General features: G+C 42.6%; 1 protein-coding gene across 1 annotated transcript in view; it reads left to right on the plus strand.

Annotated features, from left to right (window-relative positions):
• The window catches only part of MBTD1 (mbt domain containing 1), a gene marked incomplete in the record, with an annotated part of 2241711 nt that overhangs the window by 198372 nt on the left and 2016794 nt on the right, over window positions 1-26545 (plus strand). Inside the window, 1 exon segment of the mRNA XM_044084938.1 lies at window positions 4685-4886. Coding sequence (XP_043940873.1) covers window positions 4733-4886 — 154 coding nt within the window.

Here is a 26545-nt window from a genome sequence, read left to right on the forward strand (position 1 = left end):
TACGACCCTCACTCCTACCCCCTCCTGTGGTTTCTAGTGGATCTCACCATCTGATTCTCTTAGGTTATTTGACCAGAAGTAGCCTCTACCTTCTTTAACTTGCAAACTCAATCTGAGGTAACAGGGAGAGAGGGGGATTGTGGGCAAGAGTTTGAAGCTGACGCGAGCTTGGAAAATGGCCGGCTAGGTTCCGAGCCCGGAACCGATACCCATGCGTAATGACTGAACGAGGATCAACAATACAGATGGAACGTTGTGGTAAGACATAACTTCTCTTTTTATGCCCAAAGTGGTTAATGAGTTGTCTCTTAATCATTCAGTTCATTTGTCCACTTTTTTCCTACTCTGCAGTCTGCTAGTAAGAAGGTTATTCACACCTTACATTTGCATAGACAACTCAGATATTATTTAGATAAAACTAAAGCCATTTGTAAATCTGAGCAACTTTTTGTTTCCTTTCATCTTCAGGTTTGGCTGTGTCTAAGCAAACAATTTCTTCTTGGATCTCTTAAGGCCATTTCCTTTTGTTACTCTTTTCATGGGAAAACCCTTTGTACTTCTGTAAAGGCTCATTCTATGAGGGGTGTGGCTTCCTCTGTTGCTTTTTTTAAATGATTGGATACCAATTCCATCCTTGAGGCAGCTACTTGGATTTCTGTGCATACTTTTCCCAAATATTAACCCGCGGTGGTGCAGCGGTAGCGTTGCCGCCTCACAGCAAGAGGTTCTCCTGTTCGATTTTTGGCTGGAGAGCCTTCTGTGTGGAGTCTGCATGTCCTCCTCGCGGTCGATTGGCCTTCGAAAGACATGCGTGAATGGGCGTGCCTTCATTGAAGGTTGGACGTCGAGCTGGCACCTTGGCACCATAAAAATCTACTGCCATTAGCGGACCGGAGTTCCGCTGTGGCGAGCCCTAACGGGGAAAAACCGAAAGAACAACATTTCCCAAACATTACAAGCTGGATGTGGTTTCCAGGGCTATAGACGGATCTGCCAGGGCTGCCCTACCAGGCTATCTTGAGGTCTCTGCTGGGCCATCCTCCTCTCACTTTTCTCCTTGAGCTTTTGTACTCTTCCCCTTGAGTAAGGAATACTGCAACAGCGGTAAGACATAGTACAATTGTTAAAATCTTACCTTAACAATAGATGTCCTTCCCTTCTTCACTGTTGTAGTATTCTCTCCCTCCCTTCACCCCATATTCTTTATTTCTTTGATTCTTTCCCTTCTGGATGCACATGTTCCTTCTTTGCTCCTTGGACTGTTGTTCATCTTGGGGTCATCAGTGTGGAGCAAACATGTAACATACCAGTAACCCTAAGGCTTTGGTATACTGGTCGGATGTCGGGCTACCCTTGACAGGGAGTCTCTTGAGCAAGGAATACTGCAACAGTGAAGGGAAGGCCAAAAACTGCACTCCTTACAGGCATTCCTAACCGTTGAAAATACAGATAATATGCATAGTCACTGAAATATGGTTTCAGAACTGCAAAAGTAGCCCTGCAGTGCAGGGTTTTAGTGCTTACCACTCCTTCAGACCAAATCGCTAATTTAATGGTGTACTGGAGGGGGCATGTCTGTATTCCTTAAAATCATCTTATCATTAGACTCGTAATGCAAAGCAATGACCTTTAACTCCTCCCACATCCTTTTCACTTCACAATAAACAAAACCCAGTACCGAGTTGTAGCCAGCTTACAGTGTCTGCTCCATTGACATTGGTATTCCATCAGACATATCTTAACAAATTAACTTGCTTCACTATTGAACCTAGCAGTATCCTCTTGGGGTGACTTCAGTTATCCCTCCATTAACTGAGAAACCTACACATCTACAAATACGTATGCTTAAAGATTTCCAGGCTTCATTTATGCCACCTCTTTAGATTAACTACTTTGAATCCCAACTGGGTGCTCAAAGATATTGGACTCATTTCTCACCAGTATAGCCCCCCTTTTTGCTCAACACACATTGTTATGAAATCACTGGTTGTCTGACCACTGTGCAGTAACACTTTGTGTCAGAATTGAGTTACCTCAAAATCTCCTCTATCTTTAGAAATTAATCCAAGGTAAATCTACTCCAGCTAACTGGAGACCTGATGATATCCATCCTTCTCACTGCTATGACCCCACCTCAAATGCTGCCTTATTCATAGATAAGTTCTGCTCACACCTGCAAGCTTGAGCCCCGTAGGACACAAATACAGTGTTGTATATCCAAGAGCCAACTATATAATAAAGAGATTAAGTGCATAGCTCATGAGCAAATGTACCACCTCATTAGGTAGATAAGAACTTATAAAGATCAAAAAAGAACTTAGAACAAAATCAAATCCTTCAAAAGGAAGTACAGACTGAGAGATGTTGCCTATAGACAGGATAACCACAAAGCTTTCTTCAGCTGTTAGAAACCTTAGAAGTAATACTCAGCAATGCCCTGAGTTATAAGTTAACACCATATATTCATCCCCTGAAGATCTACCTAATGTACTGGCAGACAAATTCAGGTCAAGCATTACTCCCCTACCCCCGTCAAACTTACCACAACACATTAGCATGCCTACACCACCTTCCTGATCTCCTGTGATAAAGTCCTGAGTGCTCTGTCCAAGGCTAAAAATGCTGGCCCTATGGGCCCGGATAATGTACCAGGCTCTCTTCTTGTCTGCATCAAACATTGTCTGGCAGACTAGTTACTAAATCTGTTCAGTCTTATCCTCTCCACTGGATTCATGCCAGAAGTATGGAGAACTGCTGTAGTCATCCATAAAGAGGGATCCTCTACTTATGTGAGTAACTGTAGAGCCATAAACCTCACTAGTCTTCTCTGAAAGGCAATGGGGTGCATTGTTATTGACTGCATTAGGAAGGGCAGTCTTAAAGTCCAGGACCCAAACCCATTTGGGTTAGTTTAATGGCAGATCTACCTCCTAAATCTGGTGGACTGTCTTGAATAAGCTACCAGTGCATTACACTTGAGCAGGTTAGTCCACAGTATGTACTTCGACTTGGCCAAGGTCTTTGCCATTCCACATTCTGATAGTATTGATAAGCTAATCCAGTTAAAAGTAACCCTTACCTTATCCTTTGGATAGCAAAGTGGCTTACTGATAGAACCCAGTCATTTAGAGTTGGAGGCACAGTCTCATCAAAGATTAGTTACCAGGAGTCTCCTCCAAGCAACAGTTCTGGGACCACCACTCGTTGCTATTTACTGCTGTATCATCAAGGCTGACGCACAAGATCTGCGGCTGATGAAGTTTGCTGATTGCAAACTTGGACCAGTCATAAATTAACCAACTGACCCGCAGATTCTCCAGAAAGGCCTAATGCACACTAACAAGTGGTGCTTGGATCATGGGATCACATGCCAGAAATGCAGCATTGCATCCTTTGGAAAGCTTGTGCACCCATTTTCCTTTCACATAGGAGATAGCTGCGTTAAAAACTGGCTCTGTTATTAGGGATTTGGTACTTCTTTGGCCAGCATGTGTTCACGGTTATGAAATCCTTTTAAATAGTCCAATGGAGTTTACCTTCTAGATCCAAGGAAGTAGTCATTCTCCCTCTACTCCACTCCACTCTCGTTAAGCAATTAATGGAAGTATAATGCCCCCTTTTATATGTACTTGTCAAGGCATTTGACCCAGCTCTGGAGACCACAGTGTTTCTTTACTAAGTCAGTTAATGGCATGTTTTTCTTCATTTACCACAAGTACCTTAAAGTCCCCTCTCTATTTTTTCTATTTCTTATCTTCTTTTGAGAGGGGCCTCTGTCTAGTTTAGAAAACCTGAAAAGATCTAGTCATATGCGACCTATTACATTTCCTCAAAATTAATAACACCCTAAACACCTGCGTAAGAGATGCGAAGTTCCATTGAAACATAAAACAGAATTTGTTGGTGAGATTGTGATTTTCTAGGATAGATCTCTTAAAGAACAGACTGTCCTTGTTAGTAAAACAGAGTCTTTCCCTGACCTTTTTAAATGTAACCTGTAAAACTGGATAGGGTATTGAAAGTATATCCCTAGTCTGGCCTCTCAATTCCTTATGGAGTAATTTTGATTTGAGGCTAGACTAGAAATGGTCCACCTGGTCAGCAGCCTATTATTAAACTATGAACCTATTGAGTTCATTGGTCTTAAGCATAGTAAAACATATGAACCTCTAGGTCCCCAGGGTCTTTACAGACTGATGACAAGGGTCAATTATTTTTTGCCCCCCCCCCCCATAACATGACATATATTTCTTGTGTTTATTTATAGAAAAGATACCTGAAGATGGAATAGGCTGCTCTTCCTTTTAGCTGTACAGAAACAGACTTCTGTGGCTGAGTAGACCAGTGTTGTTATAGGAGCATCTGAAAGATCTAGAAGTCATAGTGTAAAGCAGATGTCTGCCTGCATTTAATGCTGCAGGAATGACCCTACTCAAACATCTACAGTTACGGTGAATGCACTTGCACAACTTTAGTTTTTGTGTAACATTTTATTTTTCTCTTTCATGATGAGCTTCTTTCATTGTATGACTTGATCGTCTAATAGAATGATGATAATTATAGCGTTTGTACTATAAGAAATTATTTGAACGCTTTGCTGGAGTACAATGTGAAGCATTAGTTTGGAGTACATGTTTGCTGCTGAAAAAAATGATATATTTTTGTGTTTTTTTTTATTTCTTAGATTAAGCATTGTTTGCTTTCTGAAAGAAAAATACACTACCCGTTCGGAATGTTTGACGGCTATGAAAGTTGCAGTGAGGACACTAGTAGTAGTTCAAGTTCAGATGAAAGTGAAGAGGAAGTTGCACCCTTACCCCCCAGTCTGCCAATTATTAAGAATAATGGGCAAGTTTATACGTACCCAGATGGCAAATCTGGTATGGGTAAGTTGAGAGATAACCATGCTAGCGTTCAACAAAATGATAAATATTTTTCTTTATCTGGTAGGTTTGCAATAACTAGCAAAGATAGAAACATCTGTTACTCTCTCCATTTCAGATGTATTTATCGGTTTGCTGTGTAAGGTCTCTGAAAGTAATGTGTACTTTACTGAGTGCATGCCAGAAAGGTGAGAATCCTTATGGTTTACTCATCTGTTTTTCTTACAAAGGTTTATTTGTTTAGTATTTTGTTATTCAAGTAGAAAGACTATGGTGATTTGAGGCACAAGGTAAGTCAAGTGCAGTATGTTATGTGATGACAAAACTTGAACAAAATACAGCATATCTTCAAATATGTATGAAATACAGATTGCAGTCTGAATAGTGTTCTGTTTCTTAGTCTTTTGCCTTTATTACCAGAGATGACTTCCTTGCTGGAGGAAGTAAATAATCACATTCTCTATTAATATTAATGTTGAAATGGTAATGTAGCTACTCTTGAAGTTAGTGTCAAAAATATCCCGCAGGATCATCACGGGCCCGGGCAATTTACCTGGAGGCCCGAGTAATTGTGCCAAATTTACACTACCTGAACCCCTGCAACACTTGTTTAGCTTAAGCCTAACCACAGGTTATGTCCCTGAGGTATGGAAAACAGATGTAGTCATAGTCATAATCATAACTGTAATCAACAACCTAATTTTTTTGTCCCATTTTCTTTGCTGAATGCCCATGTTTCTTTTTACTGTCTTGCTATCTGTCCTAAATTTTCTTCACCAGGTTGTCTTCTGTTTTCTGGCACATGTGCCTGAACTACTGTAATTTCTTTGACCTTCATTGTAATTGGAGCTACTTGGGCTTCTGTTCTGATGCCCTCATTTCTTCTTCTGGCCAAAGTGTGCATACTACCTCCCATCTCGGATACTTTATCTCCATCACCTCTAGCTTCCTTAGTTGCTGTTCCTTTATTGCCCAGGTTTCTGTATTGTAGAGAAGTACTAGTTATGCCACCTAAGCTTCTTTGGCATTCTTCTGTCATATACTGCCCCTGACATTCTGTGACAGTTGGCTGTAGCACCTAGGATTCTAATTCTGACTTCCTCATTCAGACTTCCCTGCTTCTCAGACCCCTCCTGGATACTTTCCACTTTTTTCCCTTTTTATCTCGTTTTCATTTCTCCCATTTGCTGCCATTACAGCTGTCTTATCTGTACTCTTTTGTCCAGTGTGCCTTCAGTTTTGCATTCCATGCCTCTGTTCTTTGCTGGATTTCTTGTTCACAGTCTGCCTGCAATGTCACATCATCTTTATGTAGCAGCTTTCTGGATCTGTCCCTTCCAGAGTATTTGCTAATGTAATTCATCACCAGTATGAATAGCAGTGGTCTCAGGCTGAACTGTGATGTACACCCAGTCACTTTGAGAACCCCATTGTGAGACTGAGCACTGTACATTAATGACCTTGTTGTAAGCCCCTTCACAAAGGGGGCCCTACCACAGATCCAGTAATTTACATATCCACCTGCCTAACTTGCCTAATTTGTAAAGCCATTGGAATGCATTGCATTTGACTTATCTACATTATTGAAAACTGTGTACATCTGGACCCACAACAGGTGGATTGTGTCAAGAGCAGGTCTTATCTACCTAATTTAAAAACCCTTTCAATGAAATGCTACAGAGGCATTGGACAATCATAAAACCATAGGAAGTTACTAGGCTAATGGCCCTGGGGGCCCTTACAAGCCTAGCCAAGAGTTTATCCCCAAAAAAGAAACCTCAGTCAGAACCTGTCACCCCTGTGTTTGAGGGACACAGGTGGAACCCCTGGGACAAATTTGTGGTTTTCCATCCAGTCATCAAGGTTATGTTTGAAGAGGGTCAGCAAGGTACTGTATTTGACATGTTATGGAAGTCTATTCCAGAAAAGGGGCAGCCTCTGAGAGACTAACCTCTCTCTCCAGCAGGTTTTGTTGATGTCACATATTAGATTTATGCCTTTTTGAGCGGGAAATGCGCAAGGAGTTAGACTTGCGGATATGGAGCATCTGTAGTAGGGCAGGGTCCAATATTTCCTTGTAGACAAGACACAGATCACCTCTGAGCAATCTGTATGATACTTAGTAGAGTGAGAGTGATTTGAGATTGTTTGCATAGGACAGGTGTTGGAGGCCATGGATTCCCTTTGTGAGGTATTTCTGTGGCCTTTCCAATTGGTGCAGGTGTTTGAAGAGGTACATACCAAATGGGGTGTTATACTTAATTATTGTCCTAATGAGGGAGGAGTACAGAGAGGTAATCTCCTTTTTTCTGGATGCAGTCTCTCTACTTATGAGATGAACAAAGTAAAAGGCTTTACTACCACTGCCACTACATTATGGTCGAACATGTAGGTGCCGTGTTTTTTCTGAATTGTATGGTAATACATTTTTTGCATTTAACTTAAGGCCATGACTTTGGTACCACTCATTTGTTGCTGTGAGATCCTCTTGCAGTATGTTAACATCATTTGGGGATTTAGTGACAGCACCCAACTTGCAGTCACCCACCAACTTGGTCAGCCACAGGCCTTTTGTCTTTGCTTGGACCTCTGAGAAGTAGATGCCAAAGAGTAGGTGTCTGAGGACAGATCCCTGGAGAACACCACTAGTGACAGGTCTGCTGTTGGAGGTGGAGGCACCAATTTTGACCTTGTGGGTCCTATCGGTGAACCAGTTGGCCACCCACCTTATGAGTTAGGGATTTATACCAAGTTGTGTTAGCTTTTCGATGATGCCCGAGTGGGGGATTTTGTTAAAGACCTTAGCCAAGTCAAGGTAAGCTGTATGTGCTGCCTTTCCCTCATCCAGGGCCTTGGTGACCGTCTCAAAGAAGTCAAGCAGGTTCAGCAGGCAAGATCTTCCCTTGACAAATCTGAACTTAGAGGCAATATCCAAGCACTTGACCCCAATGTCCTTGTTTATAAGCTCCATAATAATATGCTCCATGGGTTTACACATCAGACTTGTAAAGCTAAAGGGGCGATAGTTTCCAGGGTCAGTAGTGGCACCACCTTTGTGTATGGGGATGACAGTGATAGTTCTCCACTCTGTTGGAATGGAGCTGGTGGTTGAATAGAGTGCTCAGTGGCGAAGCTAGTTCTTGCTGGAGATGGTACAGAATACAGCCTGGGATACTATCTGGTCCCATGGAAGCTGTGATGTTCATCGTGTTACACTGCTGCAGTCATTACACTTGGGTTATCCTGCCATCAGGCGGTCCCGCAGTTGGCCAGAGTTCCAAAGTCTTGGTCTGGTGTCAGTTGCTGTCGCTTCTTTCCTGACGTCAGTGCGCCAGGGGTATATAAGATGCATCCGACACCGTTTTCTTCAGTCTTTCTTGCTGCGCAGTGCCCGAAGCAAAAGCAGTTCGCAAGTGCCGGTCGGCCGACTCCTTAGATTTTCGAAGTCGAATTTCAGATCTGAAGTCTTCAATAAAGCTAAGTATCCCGTTGGGGAAACTTTTTTCTTGCCTCAGACTGATGTCAGAAAAAGTTAATAATTGTATTACCTCATAAGGACTTCCACTCTTACTGTATTCCATGCCTAGGCCCTGACGTCACTAGTTGTCGGTTTTGTGCTAGATTTAACAAACGCACTATAAAACGACGTTTTGATTTTACTTTGCACTACTTTGGCCAAAGGGTCAATTATACAATGCCGTCGGAACAACCGACAACCGCAATTCATAAAAAAACGCAAAGACGAGGATAAAGACAAGCACCCAAGGTCCAAAACCGACGACAAAGCCTCTTCTAGGCCAGTCGCCGGTTCGCCGGTTCTCAGTGAGGCGCTTTCACAGCCCCTGACACCCGCTACCTCAGAGCCACAGGCCGCCTCCGACTCCCAGGTGGAGACAACTAGGCCTCTGGAAACTCAAGGTATTGGGCCTACGGAAACTAATCCCTCAGATGGGTCCGGAGCCGCTGAGCAGGCATCGGCTTCTGAGGGTGTTTTCAGACCTTCACAACTTACCATTAAAGACAAAGAAGCAAGTACAGCATTCTCCAGGACAGTCCTCCATGCCTAAGAAACAGATGCTCAAAATGGCCGAAGACCTCATTACTCTAATCAGGGGTTCCCATCCCACTCCTGAGAAAAGGCCAAGGCAGGATACAGACTATGATTCCTCTGATCAGGTTTCCATTTCCTCTGATTCCTCTTCAGACCAGGGAAACTCTCTACCCCCCTACGAGGACTCTGATGCTGAAGAATCTATCCCTTCAGCCTCTCCTCCTAAGGGTTACTCTTTTGGGGAGACTTTACATACCATGAGGGAGCATTTCCATTGGGAAAGCCAGGATTTTTCAGAATCCAAGAAAAGGCTCAGGGACTTACTTTTATTGCCTCAGCACAGGCCCCTTGCTATTTCGCCTGTGTTAGATATTGTGGATGATGTGTTCTCTGAATCCAGCTTATCTCCTGATTCTTTACCCCCTGCTCTAGCCAAGCCAGATAGGTATTATAGAGTCCCTGACTCTCACAAGTTTCTTTATAAAAACCCTTCTGCTGACCCAGAAACCATTTCCCAGGGTCCCAAAGGGGTTAAGGCTTCCATTGCAAAAAATCCAGTCCCCTCTGACAGAGATTCCAGAGCATTGGATAGATGGGGGAAGAAAGTTTACACTTCTGCAACTTTAGCAGTAAGGGCTTTAAATTGCCAGTTTCACATGCTTAAGTACCAACAATATTTAATGGTTCAGTTAAAACAGAAAATGCTTACAAGCTCAGAAGCTCCTGACTGTAAAGAAATGCAGGATTTATTGCATGCAGTTGAACAGGTGGGAAAACATACTCTGCAGTGTGGTTTTGATTCTTTAGAGGCCTCTTGTAGAGCCGCAGTTACAGGTTCTGTGATTCGAAGACATGCTTGGTTAAAAGAACAGAGTTTACCTAACCATGTTAAGGCAAAATTATTGGATGCTCCTTTACAGCATGATACCTTGTGTGGTGTTAAGGCAGAAGAGGTGTTAAAGAAAATGGAGGATAAAGCTAAATCTATGCAAACAGTCAAAGATTTCTTACAGGTACAGCCACCTCAATTTAGCAGAAATTGGCCTACAAAGAATTGGTCCTTTCCAGTGTCAGACAGGCCACAGAGAAGCAGATCTCAACCCCAAGGCTCTTACAGACAACGTCAGTGAGGTACCTCAACCCCAAAAGGAGGTGAGGACAAGTCTCAACCTTACAGGAAACAGTCCCAATGACTTCCCCCTTCGTATGCCAAGCACGTCCCTTTTGGCAGCCCCCTTAGGGGGGAAACTAGCACTTTTCCCCCTTCGTATGCCAAGCACGTCCCTTTTGGCAGCCCCCTTAGGGGGGAAACTAGCACTTTTTTTATCAAAATTGGTAAACAATCACCCAAGACAAATGGGTTCTGAATATTGTGTCTCAAGGATACAGGTTCCACTTTCACACTTTACCAAGGCTAAAGGGAATGCCAAACCTGCCACAAAAATCAATGGGCAGAGGCTCAAAAACAAATTTCAGCCCTCATGGACATGAGAGCCATTCAAAAAGTACCACAGCAGGAACCAGGACAAGGATTTTACTCAAGACTCTTCCTGGTCCCCAGAAAGGACAAATCCTGGAGACCCGTACTAGACCTTTCAACTCTAAATACTTACCTGGATGTTCCGAAATTCAAAATGTTGACACTACAGCAGCTTCTTCCCATGCTGGGCAAGAAGGCTTGGCTTGTTACTCTGGACCTCAAAGAGGCATACCTGCATCTCCCTATCAGACAAGATTGCAGAATATACCTCAGATTCAAAGCTGGTACAATGCACTACCAATTCTCTGCACTGCCCTTTGGCTCATCTACTGTGCCCAGGGTCTTTACAAAGTGCCTGGCACCAGTAATTGCATTTTTCAGACAAAAAGAAATTCAAATATATCCATACCTGGAAGACTGTCTCATTCAAGCAGAGAAAAATGACATTCTTCTAAAGCATCTGGCGTTTGTAAAAAGGTTGCTAATTTCTCTAGGGTACACATTAAACGAAAAGAAGTCAAAACTAGTGCCCTCACAACAGATAATATTCCTGGGTGCCAGCATGGATACAACGGCCCAGATGGCTTATCTCACGCCAGACAAGCAAGGACAGCTGATTCAATATTTTCAGTTACTGGCAAAAAAGTCCCATCTCCCTGCAAGAAAAATTCTGGAGGCCCTGGGATTCATGGCATCTTGCATACTACTAATTCCATATGCCAGACTGCATATGAGGAAATTACAATGGTACCTAAAAAGTGTTTGGACTCAACGCTCTCACAGTTTAGAAACAGTAATACCAATAATTCCCTGCCTACAACAGGAGTTTTGATGGTGGGCACAGGCATGTCACCTCAACAAGGGTCAGCCTTTCACTCAACCCACAGCCAGGCAGACTCTAACAACAGATGCTTCGGATTACGCCTGGGGAGCACACATGGCAGGAAAATGTATTCAGGGCAAGTGGACCACGGACCAAATGCATCTTCACATCAGTCAGAGAGATGTTGGCTGTTCAAAATGCCCTAACCGCTTTCAAGGAACTTCTGCATCCAGGACAATTATTATTAAAGACAGACAACACCACAGTAATGTGGTACATAAACAAGCAGGGGGGCACTCATTCTTATCCCCTATGCAGGCAAGCCATGACCTTGTGGAACACAGCTCTAACTTATCAAGTTCATCTGCAAGCACAATTCCTGCCAGGAAAGAAAAATACTCTGGCAGACAATCTCAGCAGAAATATCATGGACCCTCACGAATGGAAATTGAATCCACAAATCTTCAGCATGGTAACGCAAAAATGGGGGTGCCCAGACATAGATCTTTTTGCTTCCACACTGAATTGCAAACTACAAAAATTCTGCACAAGGACTTACCACACACAAACATTTATTTATTTATATTTGTTGACCGGGAGTGTCCTACTGGACATAGGTCCATTTTCAGCGGAGGCCCGGGGAGAAAAGCTCCACAGTTAAAATAAACAGACAGTAGTTACATTAGATTACATAGCAATTAACAGTTTACATAGCAATTACTTACAACATATTTACAGATGAAGAACATAGTACATCAGTAGACAACTAGAATCTTTATCTGTGAAGTACATAACAGACATCAACAAATGTTAAAATAAGAAGTTCCTGCTGTATAAGTACTAGGCTTATGAGCATCTGAGCTCGCTATAATCAAGGTAGTTAGTGGAGTGGAAAGAAAGGTAGTGGTTGGATGGGGTGGGTGATATTAGAGGGGGAGTTGCAAGGGCATAGCCAGCATGTTTTTAGGTGCGTTTTTAGTAAAGGTTTGAAGTGGGTGCATGATGGCACGGAGGTAATTGTGGGTGGGATGGAGTTCCATAATTTGGCTATGGTGCAAGAGAATAGAGCTTCACCAGCAGAGTTATTGGCTTTAGTGATCTGCAAGTGATTTTTGTTGCTGGATCTTAGTGGTCTGGTGGTGCGATAGGGTTGGAGTAGATTCTGGAGGGATGGGACATTTAGTGGATGGTTTACTAGTTTGTGGGCGAGTGAGAGTTGATACCATTGAAGGAGGTGAGGGAGTTCAAGCCAGTCCAGTTCAGCAAGTGAGAGAGAGTGGTGACTACGGTAGGATGCCCTTGTGGCGAATTTGGCAGTTTTGTTGTAGCAGGTCTCTAGCTTGTTTAGATTGCATTGCCTTAGGTTGGTATATATTGGAGAGGCATAAAGTAGGGTGGAGATAAGGTGAGAATTTGCTGTTGAAAGCTTTGCTGCTTTGGTGAGAAGATGCTTATTTCTGTATAATGCTCCTATTTTTTGTGGACTTTTTTTATGGTCATGGATATGTGAATGTCAAATTTTAGGTTGTCTATTTCCACTCCTAGCAATTTGGTGTGTTCAGTTGGGTATATAGTGGTGTTGTCTTTTGCTGTGATGTTAAAGTGAGAGTTGTTTTGAGTATGTTTGGTGGGTTGGAAGATGAGTAGTTTAGTTTTGTTTGGGTTGAGTATTAATTGGGCAGCGGATAACCAAGTTTCAACAGAGGAAAAGGCTTCCTGTGTGACTTTTTGCAGTTTGGGTAGGGACTGGGCTGAGCAGATGATGGTCGAGTCATCTGCATATTGTATGAGTGTGCCATGTGTGGTGGCAGAGGCTAGATTATTTGTGAAAACAGAGAAGAGTTAGGGGTCCAAGGATGGATCCTTGGGGAACCCCTATGGAGGCAGGTAGTTGGGGAGATATGTAATTCTGCCATACAACGGATTGTTGGTGGTCAGACAGGTAACTCTGAAACCAGTTGGTGACTGATTGTGAGAAGGATAGGTTATTGAGGACAGAGATAAGTTGTTTGTGTGGGACCATGTCAAATGCTTTAGATAGGTCTAGGAAAGTAGCAGAGGAGAGATAGCCATTGTTTTTATGCTGAAGGATAGTGTTAGTAAAGGAGAATAAGGCAGTGGTGGTGCTATGGTTTGGTTGTAAACCATGCTGAGTATTGGAAAGGAGGTTGTTAGTAAGGAGGTAGTCCGAGACCTGAGAGTGTATGCATCTCTCTAGTATTTTGGAGAGTGGAGAGAGAATAGCTATGGGGCGGTAATTGGTTAGTTCTGTGGAGGGTCCGCCTTTGTGGAGGGGAATTATATGTGACACTTTCCACAGTGTGGGAGCATAACTTTCTGACAGAGATCGGTTAATCAAGATGGATACTGGGTAGGCCAGAGCATCAGCTGCAATTTGTAGGTATTCATTTGAGAGGTTGTCTGCTGCTAATTTGGTGGGTTTAAGTTTAGTTAAGAGTTTTTTTATGTTGGAGGTAGGTACAGAAGAAATAGAGAAGGCAGTGGGAAGATTATTAGTTGAAGGTGTGGGTTGGAGGGGAGGAGGGTTGTGTTGTTTAGCTAGTGATAGTATGGTTTGTGTGAAGTGTGTGTTGAATGAGGTGGCAATATTTTCTGAGGAGTGAGGGATGTTAGGAGGAGGGGTACTGACTTTGCCTGGGTGGAGGATGGAGTTTATGGAGGACCAGAATTGTTTAGGGCTGTGTTCGGAGGAGTCTAGGGCAGACTGGTAGTATTGGAATTTGTCCTGTTTTATTAGCTTTTTGACTCTATTGCGTAGTTCTAGGAATTTCTGTCTAGTTGAGGGGGTCTTGGTTTTGCGCCAGTGCTCCCAGGCTTTATCCCCGTTTTTCATTTCTGACTTGGTGGTTTTCTGTAGTCATGGGGGTGGGTTGTGCTTTGATTCTGGAAAGTCTTATGGGGGCATGGTAATTAAGGATGCTCAGGAAGGTAGTATTAAAAAATGCAACTGCGTCATCAAGACTGAGGTACTTTAGGGGATGCCAGTTACATTCTTTGAGGGATGCGATGAATGTGAGTAGGTTAAAGTTTATTTTTTTACGTATCTGACGGTAGACGACAGGTTTAGCTTGGTATAGGCATTTTTTCAGTAGGAATGTTGGGGAGTGATCACTGAGGCTATCTGATAAGCAGCCTGTTATATATGACTGGGGGCTCTTACTGACTAGTATCCAATACAGGGTAGTGTGCTTGCTTGAGTTTTTATTTATCCTGGTTGGCGACTGGACTAGTTGGGTGAAGCCATGAAGGTTTACATGATGGGTTGGATGTTTGCCATAACAGGATTGCCAGTCAATATTGAAATCACCTAACATGATAGTTTCTTGGGGGAGATGGTGGGTAGACCAGCTGAGGAGGTTTTCTAGTGGAGGGATGTTTTGGCCAGGTGGGAAGTAGCATCCAATTATGTTGATGGTTTTGTTTTGGTTTATTTTGAGGTTGGTATGTATTATTTCTTCATTGCCTATTTGTGGAGCTGATGATTTTAAGATCTGGATGTTAAGATGCTGTTTAAATATTATAGCTACACCGCCTCTTTTCTTGTTTAGCCGGTCTACTCTTAGTATGAAAAGAGAAAAAATCCAGCACCATGAGCATGAGTAGCAATGAAAAACATTTATTGTGAACCAAACCGGTTTCAGCAACTAGCTTTTTCAGCCACTGAAGAAAGCTAGTTGCTGAAACCGGTTTGGTTCACAATAAATGTTTTTCATTGCTACTCATGCTCAGGGTGCTGGATTTTTTCTCTTTCCATCACGTTTGGTTTATCCGGGCATCTGCCCTACTTGCTAGTCTGCTCTCTATTTGTGCTACTCTTAGTATGCCATAACCTGTAGGGAGTATTTGCTCACTGGTAATGTGAGGTTTTAGCCAGGTTTCTGTCAGGATGACTATATCTGGGGAGTACAAGTCTATATTGGCATGGAGTTCATGGACTTTGTTGGATATACTTCTAATATTTAGGCTTATTAGAAGGAAGTCATTTGGCTTTCTATTGTCTGTAATATGGGAGAAGTTGTGGTTTCTAGTCTGATTATGAGGATTGGGGTTGGAGATGGTAGGGCCAGGGTTGGGGTGGATATCTCCACTTAGGGCTAGTTTTGATATGCATGAGGTTATTAGTTTTCTCAGTTTTTGAATGTGTTTGTTTATAAGGGAAACTTTATGATTGTGCTCTTTGGTTAATAGGTATGGTGGGAGGGTTACTATGTTAAGTTGTTGGGATGCTTTATGTATGAGTAATATAGTTGGTAGAATATGTGGGGGGGTGCATAGGGATGGTTCTTGAGTTGGTGGGAGGGGAGCTGAGTGAGGGTGGGACATGAGTGGTAGTGTGAGTAGTAGTACAGTGGTAGTGGTGGAGTGCGGAATGATAGAGCTTTGGTAGGATGTAAGATATGCAAGGAGAGTGCATGCAGTGAGCATAGGTAAGGTATGCTTGTGCATGTTAGTTGAGTTGTGATAGTGGGAAGATGGAGGAGGTAGTGTTGGGTTAGCGCTGTGGTTGGCTACTGGAAAGATGGGAGGGGTTTGTGAGTGTAATAAAGGTGGGACCACTGGGGGCGGGAGGAAATAGGGGGCAGGGTGGGGTGCGAAGCGGGTAGAGACCCTGTTAGTTGCTCTTATGAGGGGGCTGGAAACAATCGAGTAACAGAGTTAATTGATGAATGAACATATGATAGTGACAAGGGTGATTCTAGTTTTAAAAAATGTTGCCTGCCACAGGTAATATTTGTTAACCTTGTGATTGTCTTAAGGTAATAAACAGGGAAGGGAGAGGGGAGAACAAGGGTGTGAGCAGGCAGTTCTTTGTACTGCTGCTAATGAGCCAATGCAAAGACAAGTTAGTGTTTGAGAAACAATCACAATTGACCAAGGACTGCTGAAACTGTAAGTCATTTCTTAACCATTTTCAGGTGGAAAAACAGGATAACCTTGTATCAGTAGGCCACTGTGGTCTCAGTTTAAATTAACAAACACACAGTATTGATCAGATTATGGATACTATCTGCTAACAGAAGGGAATAAGAGAGAAAGTGGAAGATGAGTGTGTGTGTTGGTGGGGGGGGGGGGCTGCTTACAAGCTAAAGCAGAGTGCTCTCCAGGGGAAAATGAATATTGGCTCAAACAGGTAGACACTTACTCAAAGTTAACTTTAGTTGTTTGCAAACAGTTCAGACCCGGACTGCATGGAAAGTGGATGCTCTTTCGTTCAGCTGGAAAAGCCTAAAAGTTTATGCCTTCCCACCACTGCCTCTCCTTTCAAAGGTACTCCTAAAAGCCAGACAAGAAAAAACACAGACGATCCTGATTGCTCCAGACTGGCCACGCCAGCACTGGTACCCATTCTTAAAGAACTTAGCCCAAGGCCCACCATGGATTTTACCTCCAATTTCACACCTTCTGACTCAACAAAACAATCAGATCCTGCACGGTCAGCTCAAAACCCTAAATCTGGCTGCATGGCAGATTCATTAGTCAAACAGGCAACACCTCTCGCTAAAGCTGTCATGGATGTCATTTTGGAGGCCAGGAGACTAGCACCAGGAAATCTTACTCAGAAAAATGGAAGAGATTCTGTGCCTGGAACCAGGCTCAAAGCCTTGACCCTCTTGTCCCAAACATTCCTCAGATTTTACAATACTTAACTGAGATGCTGGACAAAGGCCTATCCTTCTCATCATTTAAGATCCATGCCTCTGCCATTTCAGCTCATTACAACATGGGTCCTCCTTTATTCTCTCATTCCTTGCTAAAGCAGTACCTCAGAGGGGCTAAAAACATAAGACCGCACCGGAGAGCACCAACACCAATGTGGGACCTCAATTTTGTTTTGGAAAAACTGACCTTGCCACCTTTTGAGCCAGCCAATACAGCCAATCTAAAATTTTTATCATGGAAAACGGCTCTGCTCCTGGCAGTAACTTCAGCACTTAGAGTCTCAGAGCTACAGGCATTAATGGCAGTGGAACCTTTTATAATATTTCATCGGGACAGGGTTTCTTTAAGGACAAACCCTACCTTCATGTCACAGGTGGTATCTAGTGTGGCTCTTAGCCAAACCATCCATTTGCCAACTTTCTATCCAAACCCCCAGAATAAAGAGGAGAAACTTCTGCACTCTTTGGACATGTACAGGCAGCTACGCTTCTACTTGGACAAAACAAAAGCTTTCAGGAAAACTGAGCAACTGTTTGTAGCATATGATGTAGGATCACAGGGCAAGGCTATCTCAAAGCAGACTATTTCCAAATGGATACGACACTGTATTCATTACTGCTACACACAGCATGGAAAATCAGCCCCTAATAACATTAGGCCACATTCTACCAGAGCAACAGCTACTTCAACAGCCTTTCTCAGAGGAGTACCAACCAAGGAAATTTTGGAGGCTGCATCTTGGAGTTCAGTGCACACCTTTACCAAGCATTACCACTTGCCTCTCTACTCTAAATCCAGAGCAGGATTTGCCACTTCAGTTCTGCAGGGCCTCATAGCCAATCCTAACTCTTTATAGACCAGCCACCCAACCTTAGCTTTGGGATTATACCCAAGTGTAATGACTGCAGTAGTGTAACACAATGAACATAGTACAGTTTTGTACCTACCATAAATGTAGATGTTTGAGTGTTCACACTGCTGCAGTCCAGGTTACCCTCCCTCCACCCCCTGTGTCCTAGCTGGAATTATCTATACCTTTCTATCGTATACAACCTTTGTGGTGTATTTGCTTGTAACTGAAGGTATTGTTTTTATTTTTTATGTATGTTTTATTAGCAATATGTATTGCCTACCTACTTGGGGGTACCTGTCATTTGGGGCAAGAAAAACTGAAGAAAATGGTGTTGGATGCATCTTATATACCCCTGGCGCACTGACGTCAGGGAAAAAGCGACAGCAACCGACGCCGGACCAAGACTTTGGAACTCTGGCTGACTGCGGGACCGCCTGACGGCAGGATAACCCAAGTGTAATGACTGCAGCAGTGTGAACACTCGAACATCTACATTTATGGTAGGTACAAAACTGTACTTTCTTTGCCTTGGATAGGGCCTTTAACACTTGATCTACCGAGATGTGAGGTACAAGACAAGTATCAGGGATGTTAAATTGGCCTGGGTGAGGATAGGAGAGTGAAGTTTGCACTGAACCTGTATGCTAGAAGGTTGGCTATGTCAGCAGGATCAGTAGTGTAAGTGGTACCGTTGAGTACTAATTTAGAACAACCAAACTAATAGAAGAAAATAGCAACCAAAGTAGCAGTTCACCCAAAATATATTACATTAAGTGCTTTTTGTTCAGTAAAATTAATTGAACTTCCTCAGGCAATAACTCACACAAGTAACCAAGTTTAAAAATCCCTCCACGATGGCCATAAGACCCTTACACAGCCAATGGGTGGTTACATTCTCCATCCACTGAAACTGTTATACGTAAATTACAATAGATCTAAAAGCAATACTAATAGAAAATTATTAGAAAATTGTAAAAAAATTAATCATTTACTAAAATATTTTACAAACAAACCTACCTAACTAAACCTTTAAGTTTAAATAAACACAATATAGTATGCATTTAAATGAACTTGCCAAAGTAATTCTAGTCTTTCCAGATTAAGGCTGCTAGGTCCACTCCTGGTATCCAAAACAATTTGGTCAATGGTACGAAATTTAAAAAAGTGATCCTGATGTGACACTATGTGCTTTGCTAGGGCATTATCAAGCTTCCCCCTATTAATGTTATACAAGTTTTCATGCACACCTGTTTTTTCTCTGTTTCCTCTCCGTTTTCCCAACATAATAGGCTGAACATTTTTGGCACTTAGCTATACCACCATTCTAGAATTACAGTTAAATCTTTTTCCCAGTTTTACATGTTATTTCATTTACTTTGAATGTACAGCCCAAGTCCATGCGTTTACAGTACGTACACATCTCACACTTAAACATGCCTGGATATCTTGGAGTAATTTGAATGTTCCTCTCTAACAGCTGTTTTAAGTTAACCCCCCTTTTGAATATCATGTTAGGACACTCGCCCACTTTTGTTGAAATACTTACATCATCAGTGAGGAATCTCCATTTTTTATTGATAATATTTCTGAGATCATTCACATTTAAACTGTAAGTTGTTCTAAAACTAACAGAAAGGTTAACAGAAAAATGTATTATTTTCATTTTCCCTAGTATTGTAAAGGGGGTGTTGTACTTCCATTGTTTGGATTGTTTCATTATTTGAAGGACTTTCTATCCAGTTGGCCAAAATAGGTTTGTATACCTCTATGCTCCTTTTGTTTTGCACTTCAAGTATGTTTACTAATAAAGCTTTTGGGTACCCCCGCTTTAAAAACATTCTCCTCAAATTCTGATATTCCATCAAAAATTCGTCTAAAGTTACTATCCTCCCTGCTCTTACTAGTTGACCTTTTAACAAATTAACATTTTTGGTGGAATGGATGTAAACTTGAAAAGTGCAAAAAGGCATTAGAGTACTTGCTTTTTCTAAAAAAAATTTTTCCCCTGTCCCTGCCGTAGAGTCTGTCCTTCCTCAAATCAACATCCAAATAAAAACATTTTTCCTCACGATAAGTAGATGTGAACTGTAAAAAATTAGTTGTAGTATTGAAATATTGAACGAGTTCAGAAGCCACTCTTGTTATCCCTTTAATAATAATAAATATATTATCGAAATATCGGGTAAAAAAGTGTATTTTTCATTAATACAGCTGATCTTAAAAATGTAGTCGAGTTCCAAATAAGCCATTACTAAATTAACAAATAGCACCACAAGGAGACCCCATTGCTACACCTGTTTTCTGCAAATAGAAGTTATCAAACATGATAAAGTTAGTTGTCAAAATAATGTCCAATAATTCATCTACTGAAGTGATGTCAGAGAGAGGTGCTCCTTTAGATCTCATTAAAAATGAGACCCATTCCATACCTTCCAAGTGTGGTACTGATGTGTAAAGGTCTTTCATGTCAACTTTTAGAAAGTTAAAATTGGCATGGAATTATAATTCGTTAATCCACTTTAAAAATGTCCACGAGTCCTTACATATTTGATGTTCAGTACTTGCATATTTCTTTTGAATAGTATCTACTACTGTAGCACAAGGGGATGTTATATAATTCCTGCCATTCACTATGGGTCTCATAGGTGGGTTAGCCAAGTCCTTGTGAATTTTAGGAATACCAAACATAGTCTGAGTTATTGGAGCTAACATAGTCAAAAAGTCATATAAATTCAAATAAATTCTGGATTCAATAAACAAATCGTTAATGTAACTTCTAACACATTGGTAGGCTGTGTTCATTTCATTTATAGAAACATGCTCATAAGCTTCACTTTGTATAATGTGTTTCATTTTAAACAAATAATCACTTGAGTCCATAAAGACTAAACCACCTCCCACCCTTGTCTGGCTTCATCACCCTCACTGGTATCTTAAGTAAGTTGTTCAAAGCATTCCACTCCATTCTGTCAAAAAGTTGTTCATACTATTTTCTGAATTAATGTTAAACAAAATACAGAAATCTATTTTGCAAATGCGTTCAAAAAACGCTAAAGTTGGGTGCATGGGGGGGGGTGTAAATACTAGATCATGGTTCTGCAACCTTCACTATCAAAAGAGCCATTTTGGCGACTCTCCCACCAAATAAAATTGGGAGCCACAAAACCTATTTGACCCCTAAAATGAAGATAACAAAGCGTATAAAGATGTTCTTCATGTTTCACTCTTGCAGTCATTACATTTGGGTTATCTGCTTGCAGGTAGCCCTCAGTCGACCTGATTGTCAAAGTCATGGGTCCTGCATCGGTTGCTGTCTCATCTTCCATGACGTCAGGTAGTCAGGGGTATAAAGCATGCAGCCGATGCCATTACATCAGTCTTTCTTGCAGTGTGGTGCCCGAAGCAGAAGCAGTTCGCAAGTGCCGGTCAGCCGACACTTGAAATTTTCATTTTCGAGTTTCGGATCCGAAGTCTTCAACTAAGCTAAGTATCCCATCGGGGATCCTTTTTCTTGCTCTAAACCGATGTCAGTAAAAGTTAACAATTGTATTTCTTGTGAAAAGCAAATACCTCATAAAGATTTTCATTTGTACTGCATTCCTTGCTTAGGCCCAGATCACGATGTACCTCACTGTCGGTTTTGTGCCTTATTCAAACCTCGAACTATTTGTCGTCGGTTCATTTTCACATTTAAATATTTTGGTACTCTGTTCAGTTATCCAGAAGTGGGTAAAAAAACGCAAACATAAAGACAGAGACAGACTGCATAGGTCCAAAGCTGCCGACAACGCTTCTCCTACGCTAGTCGCCAGTTCGCTGATACTCAGTGAGGTGGTTTCACAGATCCTGATGCCCGTTACTTCAGATTCGCAGGCCTCTACTGAGATCCATTCGGATTCCGATATGCCGCGAGATGCTTCTTCGACTGTGGAACCTGTGGATGTCTCTACCTTGGATGGGTCTGGAGCCACTGTGCAGGCATCGGCTTCTGAGGGTGTATTCAGGCCTACTGACTTGCATATTAAACCGACGCCGTCTTCTTCAAGGCCTAAAACTCGATCCATGCCTAAAAAACCGATGCCCAGACCGCATGCTCAGGCCCTTATGCCTGAAAAATAAATGATAAGAATGGCTGAAGACCTTATTACTCTAATCAGGGGAAGCCACTGTTCCCCCTCTAAGAGACCTAGAACTGATTTTCCCTCTGATTCTTCTGATCAGGATTCTGAAATTTCTGTTTTCTCTGATGACCAGGTGTTGCCCGTATCTACCTATGAGGATTCTGACGCAGAGGACTTCATTCTCTCTGCTTCCCCTCCAGAGGATTTCTCTTTTGGTGAAACTTTGCATACTCTTAGGGAGCATTTCCACTGGGAAAGCCAGGATTACTCTGACTCCAAAAAGAGGCTTAGGAAATTCTTACTCCTACCTCAACACGGGCCTTTAGCCCACCTGTACTGGACATTGTAGATGATGCCTTCTTGGAATCTAGCCTGGCTCCTGACACTTTACCTCCGGCTCCCAGAAAACCCGACAGGTATTACAGAGTACCTGACTCTCACACGTTCCTCTAAGAATTCTACTGAGGATCCTGAGACCATTTCACAGGGACCCAAAGGCATTAAGGCTATTACTGCCAAAAACCCTTCCCCCTCTGATAGGGATTCCAAGGCCCTGGACAGATGGGGTAAGAAGGTATACACTTCTGCAACTTTAGCCATTAGGGTCTTAAACTGCCAGTTTCATATGTTAAATTATCAGCAGCATATCATTGGATTGCTTAAACAGAAAATTATGTTGATTCCTGACTGTGCTGAAAATAAAGATTTACAGGATTTAATGCATTCTGCTGAACAAGTTGGAAAACATACTTTGCAATGTGGTTTTAATTCATTAGAGGCATCTTGCAGGGCTGCTGTCACTTGGTCTGTACATAGAAGGCATGCTTGGGTTAAGGAGCAATCTTTCATAGGTTCATACTAGGCTATCTGCCCCGGGGCAATTATAAGCCTAGCCCGATACTGTATGGCTTACGCCACCCCTTGATTTGAGTATACTGTGCCCTTTTTAAGGTTTAGTTTACTGTGCCTCTGTCTAATAGTGACATGGGAGTAATCCCTGGGACAAACCTATGATCCCCCATCCACCTATCGCGATTCTTCTTGAAGAGATTCGATGAGGTGCTCTGCCTCACATGAACTGGAATTCTATTCCAGAGCGAAGGGAGCCTCTGGGTTATGAACATGTCCCTCCAGCAAGTTCTATTTATTTCTGTGCTGAGGTTCAACTCCCTCGAGCGTGTGGCTCTAATTTTGCCAGATCATGTTAAGGCTAAATTACTGGATGTTCCCTTAAACCAAGACCGCCTGTTTGGCAACAAAGCAGAAGTAGTACTTAAAAAGATGGAGGAAAAAGCTAAATCTATGCAAACTGTTAATGATTTCCTGGAAGTACAGCCTCCCAGATTTAGTAGGCACTGGCCTTCTTAGAATTGGTCCTTTCCTGCCTCTTCCAGCCCTTCTCAGTCCAAACCCAGAACCCTTAAACCACCCAGGCTTCAGTCTCAAGGTACGTACAGGCCTAAGCAGTGGGGGGGGGGGGCTCCCACTTCCAATGCTGGGAGTAGTAAGACATCCCCTATGGTAAACTGTCACAATGACTTAACTTTAAACCTTCCAAGCCCTGCTCAACTGACTGATGTTCTTTGTGTTTCACTGTTGCAGTCATTACATTTGGGTAATCTGCTGGCAGGTTGCCTTCAGTCGGCCTGAATAACAAAGTCTTGGGTCCTGCGTCGGTTGCTGTCTTTTCTTCCATGATGTCAGGTCGTCAGGGATATAAAACATGCAGCCAATGACATTTTAATCAGTCTTTCTTGCCGCGCGGTGCCCGAAGCAGAAGCAGTTCGCAAGTGCCGGTCGGCCGACTCCTGAAATTTTCATTTTCGAGTTTCAGAACCAAAGTCTTCAAACTAAAGCTAAGTACCCCATTGGGAAAACTTTTTCTTGCTCCTTACCGATGTCAGTAAAAGTTAATAATTGTATTACTTGTGGGAAGCAAATACCTCATAAGGATTTTCATTTGTACTGTATTCTTTGCCTAGGCCCTGATCACAACGTGCCTTGCTTTCGGTTTTTGTGCTAAATTTAACCAATGCACTATTAAGTGTTTGTGTATTTTTGCTTCTAAATACTTTGGTTCAACATTTAACTATCCTGAAGTGTCGTCTGTTAGCAATCCGAATACTGGAATTTACAAAAAAACGCAAGTAAAAAGTCAGAGACAGACCGGCGTGGTCCAAAACCGACGACGAAGCTTCTCCTAAGCCAGTCGCCGGTTCGCCAGTACTCGGTGAGGTGCTTTCGCAGCCCCTGATGCCTGCTACTTTTGAGTCGTAGACCTCTACCGAGACCCATTTGTATGCTGCGAGATTCTGCAAGTATTGAACCCGCGGATGTCTCTCCCTTGGGTGGGTCTGGAGCTGCTGAGTAGGCACCGGCTTTTGAGGGTGTTTTCAGGCCTCAGCATTTGTATAGCAAACAGACACCATCATCAAAAACCAGGCCAAAACCTACTTCTCTGTCTAAAAAAACAACGCATGAGCCACGTGCTCAGGCCTCTATGCCTAAAAAACAAATGATCATAATGGCTGAGGATTTAATTACCTTGATCAGGTTCCCAACCCCCCCCCCCCCTTGCTAAGAGGCCTAGGCAAGGCACTGACTATGAATCTTCAGATCAGGTTTCCATTTCTTCTGATTTCTCTTCTGATCAGGAATTTTGTATTCCACCTTATGAGGACTCTGCAGAGGAATCCATCTCATCTGCTTCTCCTCCTGAGGATTTTTCTTTCGGAGAGACTTTGCATACCTTAAGGGAACATTTTCATTGGGAGAGTCAGGACTTTTCAGAATCCAAAAAGAGGCTTAGGGGTTTCTTCTTCTTCCTCAGCATAGGCCTTTGGTTATACCTCCTGTTTTAGACATTGTTGATGATGTTTTCTCAGAATCCAGCATGGCTCCTGATTCCCTGCTTCTGGCTCCTAGTAAGCCAGACAGATATTGCAGGGTTTCTGACTCACACAAATTTCTTTTCAAAAATCCTGCTGTTGACCCTGAAACTATTTCTCAGGGTCCCAAGGGTGTTAAGACTTCTACAGCCAGAAATCCTACCCCTTCAGATAGAGACTCCAGGGCGCTGGATAGATGGGGTAAGAAGGTTTATACGTCTGCAATCCTGGCAATCAGGGCTTTAAACTGCCAATTTCATATGCTTAAATATCAACAGCATATCATGGGCTTACTGAAACAGAAAATTATGTGTATTTCTGATTGTGTGGAAAATAGAGTTACAGGATTTATTGCATTCAGCTGAACAAGTCAGAAAGCATACTTTGCAATGTGGTTTTGATTCCTTGGAGGCCTCTTGCAGGGCCGCTGTAACTGGATCTGTGATGAGAAGGCATGCTTGGCTCAAGGAGCAAAATCTGCCTGATCATGTTAAAGCTAAATTGTTGGATGCTCCTTTACAGCAGTACACTCTGTTTGGTAATAAGGCAGAAGAGGTTTTATAAAAGATAGAAGACAAAGCTAAATCTATGCAAACTGTAAAAGATTTCTTGCAAGTGCAGCCACCCAAGTTCAGTAGGCACTGGCCTACTAAGAATTGGTCCTTTCCAGTGTCCAACAGAGCTGCTCAAGTCAAACCCAGATGCTCCAAAGGCTCCAGGTTTCAGTCACAAGGATCTTAAGGACAAAACAATGGGGTGCCTCCACCTCCAAATCAGGAGGTAACAAAGCACCACCCTACAGTAAACGGTCTCAATGACTTTCCTCTGCCATTTCCAAGCACTTCTCTTTTGGCAGCCCCTTTGGGGGGAAAACTAGCACTTCATGCTCAAAATTGGCATCTAATTACCCAGGACAAGTGGGTCTTAAATATAGTTTCCCAGGGGTACAGATTTAATTTCCACACTTGCCAATTCCCAACAGATGGCCAGATCTGCCCCCAAATCAGTGGGCAGAGGCCCAGAAACAAGTCATGTCCCTCATGGATATGGGGGCTATTCAACCAGTACCAGAAAAGGAAACAGTGCAAGGTTTTTATTCAAGACTTTTCCTGGTACCCAGAAAAGACAAATCATGGCATCCAATTCTGGACTTATCCATTCTAAATATTTTCCTGGACATTCCAAAATTCAAGATGCTGACTTTACAACAGCTACTGCCTAAGCTAGGCAAGGATGTCTGGTTGGTAACTCTAGACTTAAGCGGCATACCTGCATATCCCAGTCGGGGAATCTTGCAGAAGATACCTCCACTTCAAAGCAGGCTATTTGCATTACCAGATGTTCATCGTGTTTCACTGTTGCAGTCATTACAATTGGGTTATCCTGATGGCAGGCTACCCGCAGTCGGTCTGAATTCCAAAGTCTAGGTCTGGCGTCGGTTGCTGTCGCCTCCTCCCTGACGTCAGTGCGCCAAGGGTATAAAAGAATCAGCCGACGCCATGTTCTCCAGTCTTTCTTGCTGCACGGTGCCCGAAGCAAAAGCAGTTCGCAAGTGCCGGTCGGCCGACTCCTGAGATTTTCAAATTCGAATTTCAAATCCGAAGTCTTCATTAAAGCTAAGTACCCCGTTGGGGAAACTTTTTTCTTGCTCCAGACCAATGTCAGAAAAAGTTAGTAATTGCATTTCTTGTGGGAAGTAAATACCTCATAAGGATTTTCATTCTTACTGTATTCCTTGCCTAGGCCCTGATCACAACATTACTA

The sequence above is a fragment of the Protopterus annectens genome, chromosome 10.part0 (assembly GCF_019279795.1).
Source record: "Protopterus annectens isolate FY-2018-M chromosome 10.part0, PAN1.0, whole genome shotgun sequence".
Taxonomy (NCBI): domain Eukaryota; kingdom Metazoa; phylum Chordata; order Ceratodontiformes; family Protopteridae; genus Protopterus; species Protopterus annectens.